Genomic DNA, 18303 nt, shown 5'->3' with positions numbered 1-18303 from the left:
TTCACGCTTTTTATGTCCGCATGCAAAGTACGGAGCTAACGCTGCTTGCTCTTTGTTTGTTTACTTCCGCTTTATGGTGTCTTCTTCCGCTGGGTTAGCGCTGTGTCAACTATGGACCTGTAAAACTGTTCACAGGACAATTGGAGACACGGACATATGATGTATATATAATTTTAATAATTTATTTAATTCACCAATTCAATTTCATGTTTGTTAAATATCCCTTATGGACAAAAAAAGACAAGTGTCTGCAGTACGGGAGACTACAGCTTCGAGTGGCGTTTTGGCAACCAACTACAGCGACACCTAACGACTTGGATGACCTGCGACGACATCTATTTACGTTGACTTATAATACTACGGAAGAGTTTTTGTGCGTTTCAAATCTAACTGGACTGTAGTGTATTTCTGTATTTCTGGAAGCTCATTATCTAGTAAAGCGTTATTCCACCCAAACGTTTTGCTTCACGACTCATATTTTTATAGGTTAAGTTCATCCAAATACTAATAATAAATATGAGAGATTCATGTGGGGCAGAAAAATGCATTCATGTTGTTGGAACAGGAAGGTAAATGACAGAAGGCAGATATGTATGTTTAAATGTGTTTTTTTATTCATAACAAATACAAATGATGGTATTACTAAAATATAAACACAACTTCATCACATCAACTCAATCACACCACACATTTCTCTTATGCCTCTTAGCAAATATAGGATGTGTTATTCAGTCATAACATTTCTAAATGACTCTAAACATTTCTAAATGACAGATAATCTGTTAAAGATAACCATAACTTGAAACAGTTTGGGCAGATATTGCAATTTTAGTAGCAAATATAGGATGGATGCATGAAACTTTCTTTCTTTCTTTTTGAACAAACAACTGCACTTGCACACACTTAAATGTGGCCTTTGTTACCTATTCATCTTTCTGAGTGTAAAGGCCTTTCACACCAACGAGTGTTGTCGCTGGGTTGTGTTTGCTTCCCCAAACCCCCTTCTTTTTATGCAACAAGAAAAAGCTATAAAACAAGCACAAGAAGTGTGGACGGAGGTTGCAATGGAGCTTCAGTGGGATGTGTGTGTAAATCAATTCTCTTTGGTTTTCTCCGTCACTCTCAGCAGTCAGCCATATAACGTTAGTGTCAAGCGACGACGAGTAGATATAGTGGGATCAACTGGATGGAAAAATTACTTAGTTACAGTTAAGAACAGTGTACACAAATCTAAACTTGTCCAGGACATAATGTGCATTTGACGTATAAATTATTTCCTTTAAGTAGTGAAAAGTATTGGCTATACCACGCTCGCCATTCCTGTTGTTGATTGTTTACTCACTTGTGTGATTTATGTTAACGACTATGCTTGCTTTCATTTGTCAAACAGGGGCGTAAAAAGCTCAAAAGGGCAGGGGGTGGATGTGGTTTTGTGGGGGGGAGCACCCACAAATTGATTTATTGAATTCATTTATACAAACTCATCAACTTTGCCAACCCATTAACGTTGGGTTGTTTTCATATTTTTTGACCAACCAATAAAACGATGAATACAATGACAGAAGGGTACAAAAGGTATGAAACACAAATCATAAAAAGCTTCCCATTTAAATGAGTGATACCAGAAAAGTATAAAAACACACTCAGTATAAAATTATAAACACATGGAAATAACAGGAAATAAAAACGGACATAAAAAAATTGAACAAACATGACTAATAAAATAAAAATTGCTCATTACTCATGTGGCCCAAAAAGCAATTTTCCAATTGACAACAAAGAGACGCCTGTAAAACTGTTCTAAGGACATTTGTAAAACCGAGCTGCAAAAACTGCCGTTGTATGTGACTGTATCAGACTGAGTCTGTGCTCCAGTACTGAACAAATATTTTTAATTAGGACGTGTCAGAATGGTCAGTTACAAACTCTATTTGACCTTTTCTTAAAAATGTGTGTTTGTACGTCGGTGAAATACGGTGGCTGACTAAATACGGCGACCTGTTCATGTTCTATCAAACTGAACTTATATTTAGAATCCTTTCCACAAGTTTCACAAGAGAAAGGCTCCACTCCTTCATGGATTATCAAATACTCTTAAAATAAAAACTTTCCACAGTTTATAGAAATATGACTTCTCACCTCCATGATATTTTATTATGTTGTACCAAAGACAAACCTTGACTGAAACACTTTCCATGTGTTGTACAGGTTTATGGCTTCTTGCCTGTGTGTGTTCTTTCATGGACTGTCAAACTCGCCTTTCGATTATAACACTTTCCACATGTTTTACAGGAAAATGGCTTCTCACCGGTGTGCGCTCTTTCATGTACTACCAAACCCCACCTCTTAACAGAACCCTTACCACATATTTTACAGGAATGCGGCCTCTTATCTGTGTGAATTTTTTCATGTCTTTTCAAATCCGAACTTTGACGAAAAGTCCTTCCACATGTTTTACAGAAATGTGGCTTCTCACCAGTGTGAGTTCTTTCATGTTCTACCAAATTCCCCTTCTGAATAAAACCCTTTCCACATATTTTACAGGAATATGGCTTTTCACCAGAGTGAATTCTTTGATGGACTATCAAATGCGAGCTTTGAATAAAACCCTTACCACAAATTTTACAAGAATGTGGCTTCTCGCCAGTGTGAGTTCTTTGATGTTCTACCAAACTCCCCCTCTGACTAAAACACTTTCCACATGTTTTACAGGAATGTGGCTTCTCGCCAGAGTGAATTCTTTCATGGACTATCAAATGGGACCTTTGCATAAAACCCTTTCCACATATTTTACAAAAATGTGGCCTCTCATCTGTGTGAATTCTTTCATGTCTCATCAAATCTGAACTTTGACAAAAAGTCCTTCCACATGTTTTACAGGAATGTGGCTTCTCACCAGTGTGAGTTCTTTCATGTTCTACCAAATTCCCCCTCTGAATAAAACACTTTCCACATATTTTACAGGAATATGGCTTTTCACCAGAGTGAATTCTTTCATGGACTATCAAATTTGAGCTTTGAATAAAACACTTTCCACATATTTTACAGGAATGTGGCCTCTCATCTGTGTGAATTCTTTCATGTCTTATCAAATGAGAACTTCGACCAAAACTCCTTCCACATGTTTTACAGGAATATGGCCTTTCACCAGAGTGAATTCTTTCATGGACTATCAAGTCCTTACTTGAAATAAAACATTTTCCACAAGTTGTGCATGAAAAAGGTTTCTCTCCTTTGTGGACTTTCATATGTATAATCAGTCTAGACTTAGAAACAAAACTTTTGCCACAAGTGTCACATTTAAAAGACTTTTTACCTCTGTGTGTTTCAGACTCAATCTTTGATGTGTCACATTTCTCTACTTTGTTCCTGTTACGTCTCTCACTTCCATTAGACAAAGAGTCAACATGGTGACTTCCTGTCTGATCTTGACTCTGAGCTACAGGAGAGCTGTGAGAGAGGAGCTGGTGGTCACTGTCTGGTTCTGGTTCCATGTGGTCACTTTCCTCATTATCAGGAGTCAACAATAATGTATCAGCCTCCTGCTTCACTTCAAGCTGTTCTCCCTCACGACTGGTGCAGATCGTCTCCTGCTCCTCTTTACTCTGTAGCAACTCTGGTTCCTCTTGGTCCAGACTGGAGTTCCTCTCCTGGTTACGCTGCTGCTGATGCTGCTGCTCAGTGAGAACCTCCTCCTCTTGACAGACATGCAGTTGTGGAAGCTCTACAGACAAAGAGACAGTGATGTTGCAACATTGCTGACAACAATTAAAAGATAAAACAATCACAACATAAAAAGGAGAAAATTGCTTCAATTTTGTCTTAATTGATCAGTGTGTGTCCTTCTTTTCTTTCCTTCCTTTCTGTCTCTCTGTCTCACCCTAATCTTTCAGGATCCAGACTCAGTTTCTATGCTTTTATTATTGTCACAAGCAGTAGTTTGTACTTGTTAACTCGCGAGACATTAACCAGGGGATGGGGGAAGAAAACAAAACAAACTATTTCCTGGGAAAAGGAGAAGCAACACGGAGATTGATCAATGTGTATAAAATAATGATTCTTTATTAAAGAAAAGACCAACTAATGTTAACCCAAACTGAGAATGCCGGTCAAAAACTAAGTTCCACGGATGGGATAATGATGGATGACCACCAAAACAACGCCACTCTAGGGAGAAATAAGCAACAAGAAAAACAAACTACAAGCGCCACCACATCTTGAGGGGGAGAAACCAACAATCGTTAATAAAACGTCTTTTCCACTATAAGTTGACTTGGGCAAGAATATAATTTTAGTTATGTTCGCAGCCCAGTAGTAGAATTGAAAATTTGGCAGAGAGGGGCTGCCTTAGAATTTACAATTCTGAGTTACTTTTTGTCTAACTCTAGGTGTTTTGCCATTCCACAAAATGACAAATAATCAAGTCTACTTTTTGGTAAAAATATAGGCAGACATTGAAACAGAAACTTTGGCAGGACATTCATCTTGACGGTATTTATTCTTCCAATCAAAGAGAGAGGGAGGGAACCCCATTTTTTCTTCTACTTCTACTCTACTCATCCGCATATAGCGACAGTTTCAACTCCGTATGAGTCCTGGTGATGCCATTAAGAAGTCCTCAAGTACATAGACAAGGGCTCTAGTGCAAGTGAAAACAAGACGGGAAGACAGGGGCAGCCCTGTCTGCAAGCTATATTTAAAAAGAAAAAAAAACCCAGCTTGAATGTTATTAGTAGTAATGCTGGCACAGGGGAGTGTATAAAGAAGCTGCAACCATGATATAAAACTTTCACCAAATCCAAATTTAGCTAAGAGTGCAAACGGATAATTCCATTCTACTCGATCGAACGCCTTTTCGGTGATAATCGACATCGCTTCTAGTAATGGAGTAAGTTTGGCCTGAAAAGCTTTAAAAAATTCGACCGGAAACCCATTGGGTCCCGGGGCTTTATTATTTTGCATGTTTTATAAAGCTGAGTTTAATTCTTGAATGGTCAGAGCAGAGTCTAATTAATTAACTAATTCTGGATTTATGAAAGTTCATCTAAAAACGTTTGTCGTATCTGGAAGTAACAGGCGCTCCGCCTCCATAGTTGTGATAAGATCCTGCTCAGTTTGTAAGGCCACGCAACACTTTGAAAGATCGTCAGATGGGGCGGCCGCAAGCTTCTGAATAGTCGACATCCTTCATTTCCTTATATGTGCAGAGTATGAAATTATCTGACCTTGTAAAAACGCTTTTAAGGACTCCCACAGTATCGCCTTAGAGATAGAATGAGAGGAAGTCAAGAGACTTTTTTATGTCATCGATCTCCTACATGGCTAGGGTCAGGCCCTTTTTCTGTCCCATATTGTTCCACCTGAACCTGCGTCAGCTGACAGCTTAATCAGCTGTTCAGCAGGACATCAGCTGCTAGCTGGAAGCTAACAGTAGCCTCTGACTGATTGCACTGCAAGACAAGTCTTGCATGGTAGAACTTTAGCTGGACCACGCCGTCACCGCTCGGTGTGTTGCCTGTTTGAGCTCACACCAATTATTGTCATTATTTTTAATGCAATATTTAAAGTTTATATCGGTATACATTTTTATCAACAATCTCTGCTGCTGCTGCTGCTGCTTTTATAAATGACATTGTAGGACCAAAAAAATTTCATAACCGATTGTTCAGTCTAAATCTATGACAATATCTGCTCCTGGTCTCTCTTTTCCTTACACACCAAATGGCCGAGACACATTTTTGAGTCTGGCTCTGTCAGAGATTTCTTGCTGTTAAAAAGGGAGTTCTGTGTCTAAATTGAGGAGTTTAATTAAAAAAGCCATATTTATATTTTAAAGATTAATAAGATCAACAATGGGACTAATGTACAGGGATGTTGTGCAAAAACATGCAATACATGGATTAGGTAATTTGGTGACTCTAAATTGACAATAGGTATGAATGTGAGAGTGAATGGTTGTTTGTCTCCGTGTGTGGCCCTGCAATGGACTGGCGAACTACTGCCTACTGCTATATGTCAGCTGAGATAATGGGTGGATCTTTCATTCCTTTCTTAATCATATCTAATCATGGTGACAAACAAACACATTTGATTTGAGGAAGATCGAAGTAAAACAGAAGCCACATCCTGGCTGTACATACCTGTCCTCTGTAACTTTATTACAGGGCCCCACTTCATATGGAGTCTGTGCTGAAGATCCACATCTTCCTCATTTCTTCCTGGTTCCATGTGGTCACTTTCCTCATTTTCAGGAGTCAACATTAATGTGTCAGCCTCCTGCTTCACTTCAAGCTGTTCTTCCTCATGACTGGTGCAGATTTCCTCCTGCTCCTCTTTAATCTGTAGTGACTCTGGTTCCTCTTGGTCCAGACTGGAGTTCCTCTCCTGGTTCCAGAGCTGCTGCTCAGTGAGAACCTCCTCTTCTTTACAGACATGCTGCTGTGGAAGCTCTACAGACACAAAGGAATAGATTACAATTGACATTGAAGTAAATTTAAAAGGAAGTTAGCTTTGGTTTTGGATAGTTATTGGTAAATTTATAACAACTGCAAAATTAAAGAAGGTTAATTCCAGATGGAATTGAACTAAATTTGGTCAACCTACCAAACCCTTCGTTTAAATTACAATTATAGTCCAGCAAGTGGAGCATGTGAGCTCCTTGGACCAGTGTGACCTTCAAAAATCATTTAAAGGTTCTCCAAGGTAGTTGAAGGTGAAGCTGTAAATGTTCACTGTGCAAAGCTAAACATCTAAAGTTAATATTTTGTCCCTGTTGGTAAACAATTTTAAGACAGTGTTTAAGCATCCGCTTACTTCCCCTGCAGAGAACACTTTATATTTAGCTTCTATTGTTCCATGTATTTCAGTCTATTGTTCTGAACGTTAACTTTACATTTGTGTCTCTTTAGTCAAAACCTCGTGGATACAAAATCAGTAGAAGCATATTTTCTACAAAACTAAACACTGTGTTCTATTATTTAAGTTAAACGACTGATTTTATTGGTATGTGTATGAAAACACGTTGTAATTAGTGCATTATGAGTCACATTCACTTGTTAGTATTTAAAAAGACCATTGTGTTTTTACAAACCTATTCGCTGTAACTTTACTCGAGGTTTGCAAACGATCTCCAACAGTTTGCGCTGACGATCCAACTCTTCCTCGTACTCTACGACGGTTCTTTCTACGTGTCTGAATATTTCTTCAGCAGCAACAGTTAGTCGTTCGGTGATTAAATCTCTGAAACACTGAAGTGAAGACATCGCTGCTTCGCTATCAACAGAATATTTTACCTGCGACACATGAACACAACACCCTCTTCACGCTTTTTATGTCCGCATGCAGAGTACGGAGCTAACGCTGCTCGCTCTTTGTTGTTTACTTCCGCTTTGTGATGTCTACTTCCGCTGGGTTAGCGCTGTGTCCGAGATGGACCTGTATAACTGTTCACAGGACAATTGGAGACATGGACATATGATGTTTATATGATTAAAATCATTTATTTTATTCACCGATTCAATGTCATGGTTGTTAAATGTCCCAAAAAACGACAGGTATGTGTCTGCAGTACCGGAGACCACAGTTTCGGGTGGCCATATTGGCAGACAACTACAGCGACACCTAACGACTTGGATGACCTGCGACGATATTAATTTACATCTAACTTTTTTATCAACATATACTATTACGGAAAAGTTTTTGTGTGTTTCAAATCTAACGGTTTGTAGTGTATTTCTGGAAGTTAATTATCTAGTAAAGGGTTATTCCACCCAATCATGATATTTAACTAATAAATATTTATTCCAGCCAAATAAAACGTTTTGCTTCACAACCTTTTTTAAAGGATACAAGTGTCAAATCAAATTCTGCTTAGGGCCCCCTAAAGGCTCGGGCCGGCACTGTGGAAAGACAATAAGTGAGGGCTGCCAAATAATCATGGAGTAGCTGTAGATTAATTACGATTAATCAACATTTCTAAATAAATTCATGTTGTTGGAACAGGAAGGTAAATGACAGAAGGCAGATATGTACGTTTAAACATGTTTTTTTATTCATGACAAATACAAATGATGGTATTACTAACAAACTGCACTTGCACACACTTCAATGTGGCCATTGTTACCTATTCATCTTTCTGAGTGTAAAGGCCTTTCACACCAACGAGTGTTGTCGATCTGCCGAGTGGATCGCTGGGTTGTGTTTGCTTCCCCAAACCCCCTTCTTTTTATGCAACAAGAAAAAACTATAAAACAAACACAACATACTTTTCATCAATGTTTGCTCCGAGCTGCTGTGTGTGTGTGTGTGTGTGTGTGCTGCTCTGGTTGCAAACATTTGTTAGTGTCAAGCAACGATGGGGAGACGTAGTGGGAGGAATTGCAGGCAGTGTTGGAAACGTTACTTAGTTACAGTTACTAGTGACTTCTCCCAAAAACGTACGACTATGCTTGCTTTCGTCTGTGTCAACCAGGGGTTTAACAAGCTTTTCAGGTTGGGGGGTGGATGTGGTTCGTGGGGGGAAGCACTACAAATAAAGATAATTGAGAAGCATGTTATTACATGTTTTTATTTGAATTCATTTATACATACTCATGAACTTTGCCAACCCAGTAACGTTGGGTTGTTTTCATATTTTTTGACCAAACAATAAAAAAGATGAATACAATGACAGAAGGGTACAAAAGGTATGAAACACAAGATATAAAAAACTTGCCATTTCAATGAATGATACTTGAAAAGTAGAAAACACACTCAGTATAAGATAATAAACACATGTAGCAACCAATATCGTAATAACGGCCAATAATTTAATAAAAACCAATAATGTAATCATTTAAATGTAATAAAACCAATAACGTAACAAATTGCCAATAACGTAATAACTTATTACGTTATTGGCTGGTTATTACATTATTGGCCTTGCATTATAAAAATCCTTTGATAATGTAATAACTGAGCCAATAATGTAATAACTGAGGTATCAATTTATTTTATTTTCAATTTCTGGAGATAAAGTGTCACACTTAGCCTAAATATTGCATCTTGCAACAGATGCTTAAATATCCAACCTTTAAGATACCCCTCTACCCTCGAAACCCCCCTCCACCGGAGGCCTAAAGGAGCAATTAAGAGTCAATTTGGATTTATATGTCACTCTTAGGCTTCCGTACTCACCACCAGAACGCTCGGGGCTGCAGGAATGAGTCATTAACTGACCAGTGAAAGCACCGCGGGCTCCATTAGTCTAAGTTGCCTCAATTGATGATTAAATTTTTTTGAGGCACACGTCTGGCTACAGAGAGTAGATGTCGACCGGTATGGGTTTTTTTTATGGGTTTTTATGCCTTAGCTGATGTCTCTAACATGCTGCCGATTATTTTTTGCTGATTTTTTTAAGCCGATTTGTGTCTCGGTATAGGCCTCAATGTGGTGGCGCTTCAGATGAGTTCACATATTGCAAGTGTTTTTTTCTTTCCAGTATCAGCCCCCATGCTAATTCAGTATATTTTTATCTAATGCTTACATCTTGAGTTTCATTTATAAATGAATCGACAAACTAACAGGAAATAAAAACGGGCATAAAAAATTGGAACAAACATGACTAATAAAAATTGTATGGGGTTTGAACCAATTTTCTCAACTATTTCACATAGATATTTAACAAAGCTTGTTGATATAATTATGTTATATTTTATAATCAATATTGACAACATCCAGCTTCCATATGTCCAAAAGTGACTGACAGTTATGGAAAAACTCTGGTGTGTGAACTATGAACCCAGCTAGTTCCCACCTCCTCAGCATGAGCATGGATGTATTATCAGCACTGGATAGAGCACCGCCCCCTCGGCCTTGAAGACCATTTTGTCATGGTGGCCACTCGTGGTACTGCAACAAAAAATACTCACGCGGCCCAAAAAGCAATTTTCACATTGACAACAATAGTATAAGAGAATCCTGTAAAAGTGTGCACGGGACATGCACACCTCCAGACATGTATAGATCTTTATATTCTATATTTTAAATTCATGGAGTTTCACATTTGTAAAACCTTCCTAAAGGCCATAAAAAGCCCAAAAAATCTTATTTCACAGAGGGGGTTTTGTTGATTATATGGGCACTGGGAAATTGGAGAGGGAACAGGGCGGGAGGGTAGAGTAGGGTTTACTGGAAAAATTAACCTGGGTGCCAACTGGGTAATCATGGAAGTGTAAATTATTTTCACAGAAAAGAGGTCAAGGGGGAGATAATGATGCTGGAATGTAAAAGACTTAAGATGGATGAACTGCATGAATTCTTTCATGTTCTATCAAACTGAACTTATATCAAGAATCCTTTCCACATGTTTCACAGGAGAAAGGCTTCACTACTGTGTGGTTTTATATGGATTGGCAAATTCTCCTTTCAAATAAAGCACATTCTACAGAAACATGGCTTCTCACCTACATGAGGTTTTTTTATGTTCTACCAAAGACAAACTTTGACTGAAACACTTTCCACACGTTGTACAGGTTTATGGCTTCTTGCCTGAGTGAGTTCTTTCATGGACTGTCAAACGCATCTTTCGACTATAACACTTTCCACATGTTTTACAGGAATAGGGCTTCTCACCAGTGTGAGACATTTCATGTTCTACCAAACTCCGCTTTTGATTAAAACGCTTTCCACATGTTTTACAGGAATAGGGTTTCTCACCAGAGTGAATTCTTTCATGGGTTACCAAATCAGTCCTTCGCATAAAACGCTTTCCACATGTTTTACAGGAATAGGGCTTCTCACCAGTGTGAGTTATTTCATGTTCTACGAAACTCCGCCTTTGATTAAAACCCTTTCCACATGTTTTACAGGAATAGGGCTTCTCACCAGAGTGAATTCTTTCATGGATTACCAAATCAGGCCTTCGCATAAAACTCTTTCCACACGTTTTACAGGAATATGGCCTCTCACCAGAGTGAATTCTTTCATGGACTGTCAAATTAGGCCTTCGTGAAAAACACTTTCCACATGTTCTACAGGAATAAGGCTTTTCACCAGAGTGAATTCTTTCATGGACTATCACAGCCGACCTTTGACCAAAACACTTTCCACATATTTTACAGGAATGTGACCTCTCATCTGTGTGGATTCTTTCATGTCTTATCAAATCCGAACTTCGACCAAAACTCCTTCCACATGTTCTACAGAAATATGGATTCTCAGCAGAGTGAATTCTTTCATGGATTATCAAATTATTCCTTCGCATAAAACGCTTTCCACATGTTTTACAGGAATATGGCCTTTCACCGTAGTGAATTCTTTCATGGACTATCAAGTCCTTACGCGAAATAAAACACTCTCCACATGTTGTGCAAGAAAAGGGTTTCTCTGCTGTGTGGACTTTCATATGTACAATCAGTCGAGACTTAGAAACAAACCTTTTTCCACAAGTGTCACATTTAAAAGCCTTTTTACCTGTGTAAGTTTCAGACTCTATCTTTGATGTGTCACAGTTTTCTACTTTGGTACTGCATGGCTTTGACTCTGCATGACTATTAGAAGAGTCAACATGGTGACTTCCTGTCTGATCGTGACTCTGAGCTGCAGGAGAGCTGTGAGAGGGGAGCTGGTGGTCACTGTCTGGTTCTGATTTCATGTGGTCACTTTCCTCTTTAACAGGAGTGAACAATAATGTATCTGCCTCCTGCTTCACTTCAAGCTGCTCTCCCTCATGACTGGTGCAGATTTCCTCCTGCTCCACTTTAATCTGTAGTATCTCTGGTTCCTCTTGGTCCAGACTGGAGTTCCTCCCCTGGTTCCAGAGCTGCTGCTCAGTGAGAACCTCCTCCTCTTTAGGGACATGCTGCTGTGGAAGCTCTAAAGACAAAGAGACAGTGATGTTGCAACATTTCTGACAACAACACAAAGATAAAACAATCACAACATAAAAAGGAGTAAATTGCTTCAAATAGGTCTTAATAGATCAGTGTGTGTCTTTCCTTTCTGTCCTCTCACTCTTTCTCTCTCACCTTAATCTTTCAGGATCCAGACTCAGTTCCTATGTTTTTATTATTGTCACAAGCACTAGTTTGTTTGTATTTGTATATTAACCAGGGGATGAGGGGAGGAAAACAAAGCAAAATATTTTCCGGGAAAAAGTTAACTGTTAACCCAAACTGAGAACACCAGTCAAAAACTAAACTCCACTGATGGAATAATGATGGATAACCACCAAAGCGACGCCACTCTAGGGAGAAATAAGCCACAGGAAAATAACTGACAAGAAAAACAAACTACAAGCACCACCACACCTTTTTTTATAATGACAGTTTTTATTGTCATTATGAGGACATAATGAAATATTTGCAGAGACTCCCAGCTTGAGGTACACAATAAAATAGCAAAAATAACGAAGGACTTAAATAAGACATAAAGAAAGGCTTAACCCTTAAATAAGATGCAACAAAAGACTTGACATTTAAATAAGACACAACAAAAGACTTAACACTTAATAAGACACAACGAAATGTAAAATAGAGTTGTTCCGATTCCGATACCAGTATCGGAAAAGCCTCCGATACTGCCGAAAATGCTGGTATCGGCGAGTACTGGAGTCCAGGCACCGATCCGATACCACGATACGGCACTATTTAAAGATTTAAATGCCTTTTTATTTTAGTACATAATGGCTGCACTTTAATTTGTTTTTTATAATTATTCCTACATTTATTTAAGTTGCTGTTGCACTACTGTTTTTTATACTGTTTTATTTAAAAATAAATGGCTTCCATTTGCTGTATTCATTCATGTTTTACAGAGAAGGGATGCGAATTGTTTTCACTGTCGGGGGGCGATTGCTTTCACAGCTCTGGGGAAGAAGCTGTCCCCGAGTCTATTGTTCCTGTACCGCTTTCCTGATGGAAGTGGTACAAACAGTGCATAGCCCGGGTGTGTGGGATCTGTTGCTATGCGTCTGGCCCTTCTCCGGACTCGGGCAGTGTAAACTGAGTCCAGATTGGGTAGACGGCATCCCATAATCCCCTGTTCCGTCCTCTGTGCAGTTGTCCTACCACACTGTCACGCTGAGACACAGGATGCTCTCGACAGTGGCTCTATAGGAGTTCACGAGCAGTTGGGAAGAGAGCCAATGTTGCAGTAAACCTGGTCCAGTATGTTATAGTCTCTGGTAGACTTGCACGATACCCACAGTACCAAATCGTAACGGTTCCTGCTATACTAGAAATTCTACATGACGGTACTACCGTGGACTACTATACTACCGCTGCCAGTTTTTGCTACATGGCGGCCGCCCCTACTCTCCTCCCGGCTTTTCACTGCATGCTACTTCCTCGTAAACAAACCCACATTGCAACTACTGCAACCGAACTACACAGCTGCTGAACGATTGTCTGTTTGCTTGTTACTGGTGACGTTCGGGGATATGATAGGCTGTTTCCGCATTCTGGGTCCGCCCGTCTGTTAGCTGATTGGCTGTTCGTGTGTTTCTGCTGGCAAGAACGAACTCCATGAAGACAGCTCCGCTTTGATAGAAATTCATTTCAAAACAAACAAGCTAAAGTTCTGTCTCGCCCAGACGCGCGCGCGGCTTACAGTCACAAACACGAGATAACACACTCTCCCTGGCAGAAGCACTGAGCCCGAGCGGCGAGTCTGCCACGGCGTCGTCGTCAGTGGCACCGCTAACTTTGCTCAAAACAACAAACTCCAAAAGTCGCATTTGGAACTATTTTGGCTTTAAACAAGGCACAGACGGTAAACCAATAGACGATGGCCGTCCACTGTGCAGGCGCTGCCACGAAGCTATAGGGGCCAAAGGAGGAAACACATCCAACCTCATAAAACACCTGCAGTGTCGTCACCCACATTTATATGTCGAATACCATGTGTATATATGTGTTTATCATGCACCAAACAACATTATAAGTAATTAATAAGTATTTATAACTTGTAAAAATACATTGCAGTTCATAAAAATAATAATAATCAAAAAAGGCTGCAGTATCGCGATACTACCCAGAACCGTGATACTTTGTCTGGTATAGTATCGTGGTTACTCATGTTGGTATCGTGACAACTCTAGTCTCTGGTTGGAAAGTTTATGAATTTGTAGAACTTTGAACTTGGGGAGAACAGCTTTCAGTTCCACATGATTAAAGTCCCCCGCCACGATCACAGCCGCCTCTGGATTAGCGTTCATGTGGCTGCTAATCAGGCAGTACAGCACCTCCTGCGCTAATTTAGCATTAGCTCGCGGTGGTATGTAAGCTGCTATGATCATGACAGAGGTGAGTTCTCGAACCAGTTTAAACGGTCTGCACTTTACTGTCAGATATTCCAAATTAGGGGGAGCAGGGAGTTCCAATTATGCTCGTGGCTGTACACCACAAGTTGTGAATGTACAGTGCCAAACCTCCGCCTTTGGTCTTGCCTGAAGCTGCAGTCCTGTCGGCTCGGAACAGAGAGCGCCCCGCCAGCTCCACTGCTGCATCGGGGATGTTATTATCCAGCCAGGTCTCGAAGAAAATCGCCACACAGCTGTTTGTCTTCCGTGAGACGATCCTCAGTCGAATCTCGTCCAGTTTGTTGGTGAGTGACCTGACGTTCGCGAGGAGGAGACTGGGCAGTGCCGGTCTGTGTGGTTTAGCCTAGCACGCACTCCGCTCCGCTTACCCCGCTTTTGTTTAAGTTGTCTCCTCCGTCTCCTGGGCCATAAAGGGGGGGTGGTGAGAGCCTCTGTGGTCCGCTGAAGTTCGGGTGGGATAAAATCTGGCTTTGGAGGTGGGTTAAGGCCGGAGTTTTCACCCAAATCCCACGGTTCAGCCCTACTGTACTGGGTTAAGGCTTCAAGTCTCCGGATAAAAAGTGTAAACACGAACAAAAACACGAATGCACCCACGCCGCCATCTTTTTGTGCTCACACCAATTATTATTGTCATTATTTTAATGCAATATTTAAAGTTGATATCAATATACATTTTTATCAACAATCGCTGCTGCTGCTTGACATTGTCGTACTACTTGAAAAAAAATGTCATAACCGATTCAGAACTGTTCGGTCTAAATTTATGACTACATCTGCTCCCGGTCTCTCTCTCCTAAATTAAGTTTCATTAAAAAAAAAAAGCCAATTTCATATTTTAAAGATGAATTAGATCAACAATGGGACTAATGCTGGACAAATTGACAATAGGTATGAATGTGAGAGTGAATGGTTGTTTGTCTCCGTGTGTGGCCCTGCGATGGACTGGCGAACTACTGCCTACTGCCCTTTGTCAGATGAGAGGGTGGATCTTTCATTCCTTTCTTAATCATATCTAATCATGGTGATAAACAAACAAATTTGGTTTGAGGAAGATTAAAGTAAAACAGAAGCCACATCCTGGCTGTACATACCTGTACTCTGTAACTTTATTACAGGGCCCCACTTCATATGGACTTCATTTTCAGGAGTCAACATTAATGTGTCCTGCTCCTCTTTAATCTGTACTGACTCTGGTTCCTCTTGGTCCAGACTGGAGTTCCTCTCCTGGTTCCAGAACTGCTGCTCAGTGAGAACCTCCTCCTCTTTACAGACATGCTGCTGTGGAAGCTCTACAGACACAAAGGAATAGATTACAATTGACATTGAAGTAAATTTAGAAGGAAGTTAGCTTAAGATTGGAAAGTTATTGGTAAATTTATAACAACTGCAAAATGGAACCTATTAAAAAAGGTTAATTCAGTCAACTCCTTACTCAAATTCAGATGGAATTGAACTAAATTTGGTCAACCTACCAAACCCTTCGTTTAAATTGCCGTTATAGTCCAGCAGGTGGAACATGTGTGCTCCTTGGACTCGTGTGACCTAACTTTTCAAAGTTGAGAAAATTATGAAATTCCATACTACATACTTAAACATTGTGTCATTGTTCAAGACAAAGTTCTCCAAGGTGGTTGAAGGTTACGCTGTGAATGTTCACTGTGCAAAGCTAAACATCTAAAGTTAATATTTTGTCCCTGTTGGTAAACATCTATAAGACAGTGTTTAAGCATCTGCTTATTTCCTCTGCAGTCAACACTTTACATTTAACTTCTACTGTTCCATGTATTTCAGTCTACTGTTCTTTTTTGGCCTCAGATAATGGTCTAGTTTCTTTACTTGTCCTGTTAGATCTTAGTGCTGCATTTGACACCATTCATCATAATATTCTACTGCAGAGATTGGAGCAGACTCTCTGTATCACAGGTGCTGCCCTCTGCTGGTTTAAATCATACTTATCTGATAGGATTCCAGTTTGTTCATATCAATGATAAAGCCTCATTACAAACACAATTGTGGAGTTCCACAAGGCTCAGTGCTTGGGCCTATACTTTTTACCTTATATATGCTTCCTCTAGGGAACATTATTAGAAAGCACAACATGCACTTTCATTGTTATGCAGATGACACACAGCTATATTTATCAATGAGGCCAGATGAAAAAAAATCAGGTTGTTCAACTCCAGGAATGTCTCAGAGAGATTAAGTCCTGGATGACGTGTGACTTTCTACTTTTAAACTCAGAAAAAACTGAGGTCATTATACTCCGCCCTAAACACCTCAGAGAAAAACTCTCCGATCACATTGTCACTTTAGATGACATCCCCCTGGCTTCCAGTTCCACTGTGAGGAATCTTGGAGTTACTGTTGACCAGGAAATGTCATTTGATTCACACATAAAACTAATTTCAGAACAGCCTTCTTCCACCTGCGGAACATTATGAAAATTAGAAACATTCTGTCTTTACAGGATGCTGAAAAACTAGTTCATGCTTTTGTTACATCTAGATTAGATTCCTGTAACTCCTTATTATCAGGATGTTCTAACAAGTCTGTTAGAACCCTTCAGTTAATTCAAAATGCTGCAGCACGAGTTCTGACAGGAACTAGAAAGAGAGACCATATAACTCCAGTGTTAGCTTCTCTACACTGGCTCCCCGTACAGTTTAGAATTCAATTTAAAATCCTCCTCCTCACATACAAAGCACTTAATGGTCAGGCCCCTTCATACCTGAAAGACCTAGTCTTACCCTATCACCCAAATAGACCACTTAGGTCACATACATACAGGTTTACTTGTGGTTCCCAGAGTCTGTAAGAGTAGAATGGAAGGCAGAGCCTTTAGTTACCAGGCTCCTCTCCTGTGGAACCAGCTCCCAATGATAGTTCGGGAGGCGGACACTCTCTCTGTATTTAAAGTTAAACTTAAAACTTTCCTTTTTGATAAAGCTTGTAGTTAGAGCTGGTTCAGGGAAACCTGGACCATCTCTTAGTTATGCTGCTCTCTCTCTCTCTCTCTCTCTCTATGTACAGTGCCTTGAGATAATGTATGTTATGATTTGGCGCTATACAAATAAAATTGAATTGAATGTTAACTTTACATTTTGTCTCTTTAGTCAAAACCTCGTGGATACAAAATCAGTCAAAGCTTATTTTCTACAAACCTAAACACTGTGCTCTATTATTTAAGTAAAATGACTGATTATATTGGTATGTGTATGAAAACACGTTGTAATGAGTGCATTATGAGTCACATTCACTTGTTAGTATTTAAAAAGACCATTGTGGTTTTACAAACCTATTCGCTGTAAATTTACTCGAGGTTTGCAAAAGATCTCCAACAGTTTGCGCTGACGATCCAACTCTTCCTCGTACTCTACGACGGTTCTTTCGACGTGTCTGAATATTTCTTCAGCAGCAACAGTTAGTCGTTCGGTGATTAAATCTCTGAAACACTGAAGTGAAGACATCGCTGCTTCGCTATCAACAGAATATTTTACCTGCGACACATGAACACAACACCCTCTTCACGCTTTTTATGTCCGCATGCAGAGTACGGAGCTAACGCTGCTAGCTCTTTGTTTGTTTGCTTCCGCTTTGTGATATCTACTTCCGCTGGGTTAGCGCTGTGTCAAAGATGGACCTGTAAAACTGTTCACAGGACAATTGGAGACACAGATTTATATATGATTGAAATAATTTATTCAATTCAGAGATTCAATTTCATGGTTGTTAAATATCCCTTATGACCAAAAAAAGACAAGTATGTGTCTGCAGTACCGGAGACCACAGTTTCGGGTGGCCGTAGTGGCAGACAACTACAGCGACACCTAACGACTTGGATGACCTGCGACGATATTAATTTACATCTAACTTTTTTATTAAAATATACTATTACGGAAGAGTTTCAAATCTAACGGGTTGTAGTGTATTATTGTATTACCGGAAGTTCATTATCTAGTAAAGGGTTATTCCACCTAATCACCATATTTAACTACTTCAGTTTA

General features: G+C 39.7%; 2 protein-coding genes across 2 annotated transcripts; both read right to left on the bottom strand.

Annotated features, from left to right (window-relative positions):
• Window positions 1-2128: 2128 nt before the first annotated feature.
• Window positions 2129-6370, bottom strand: LOC122778717 (zinc finger protein OZF-like). Its single transcript, XM_044040807.1, has 2 exons — window positions 6141-6370; window positions 2129-3724 (listed from the first exon to the last, which is right to left on the bottom strand). Exons 1-2 carry the CDS (start codon window positions 6259-6261, stop codon window positions 2211-2213), a joined length of 1635 nt encoding a protein of 544 aa, XP_043896742.1. The 5' UTR covers window positions 6262-6370; the 3' UTR covers window positions 2129-2210.
• A 3669-nt stretch (window positions 6371-10039) lies between these two features.
• Window positions 10040-17878, bottom strand: LOC122778716 (zinc finger protein 660-like). Its single transcript, XM_044040806.1, has 3 exons — window positions 17595-17878; window positions 15391-15588; window positions 10040-11853 (listed from the first exon to the last, which is right to left on the bottom strand). The coding sequence occupies exons 1-3, from the start codon at window positions 17764-17766 to the stop codon at window positions 10514-10516; spliced, it is 1710 nt and encodes a 569-aa protein (XP_043896741.1). The 5' UTR covers window positions 17767-17878; the 3' UTR covers window positions 10040-10513.
• Between the last annotated feature and the right edge of the window lie 425 nt (window positions 17879-18303).

This window comes from Solea senegalensis, linkage group LG12 (genome assembly GCF_019176455.1).
Source record: "Solea senegalensis isolate Sse05_10M linkage group LG12, IFAPA_SoseM_1, whole genome shotgun sequence".
Taxonomy (NCBI): Eukaryota; Metazoa; Chordata; class Actinopteri; order Pleuronectiformes; family Soleidae; genus Solea; species Solea senegalensis.
The sequence above is the reverse complement of the archived record's forward strand: the minus strand, read 5'-3'. Positions and strand labels throughout refer to the sequence as shown.

Coding starts and splice junctions, on each gene's coding strand:
- LOC122778717 (XM_044040807.1), bottom strand. CDS start 6,261: ATGTTGACTCCTGAAAATGAGGAAAGTGACCACATGGAACCAGGAAGA. Junction 3,725..6,140: donor AATAAAGTTACAGAGGACAG/GTATGTACAGCC, acceptor CTTTGTCTGTAG/AGCTTCCACAACTGCATGTC.
- LOC122778716 (XM_044040806.1), bottom strand. CDS start 17,766: ATGTCTTCACTTCAGTGTTTCAGAGATTTAATCACCGAACGACTAACT. Junction 15,589..17,594: donor AGTAAATTTACAGCGAATAG/GTTTGTAAAACC, acceptor TTGTGTCTGTAG/AGCTTCCACAGCAGCATGTC. Junction 11,854..15,390: donor AATAAAGTTACAGAGTACAG/GTATGTACAGCC, acceptor CTTTGTCTTTAG/AGCTTCCACAGCAGCATGTC.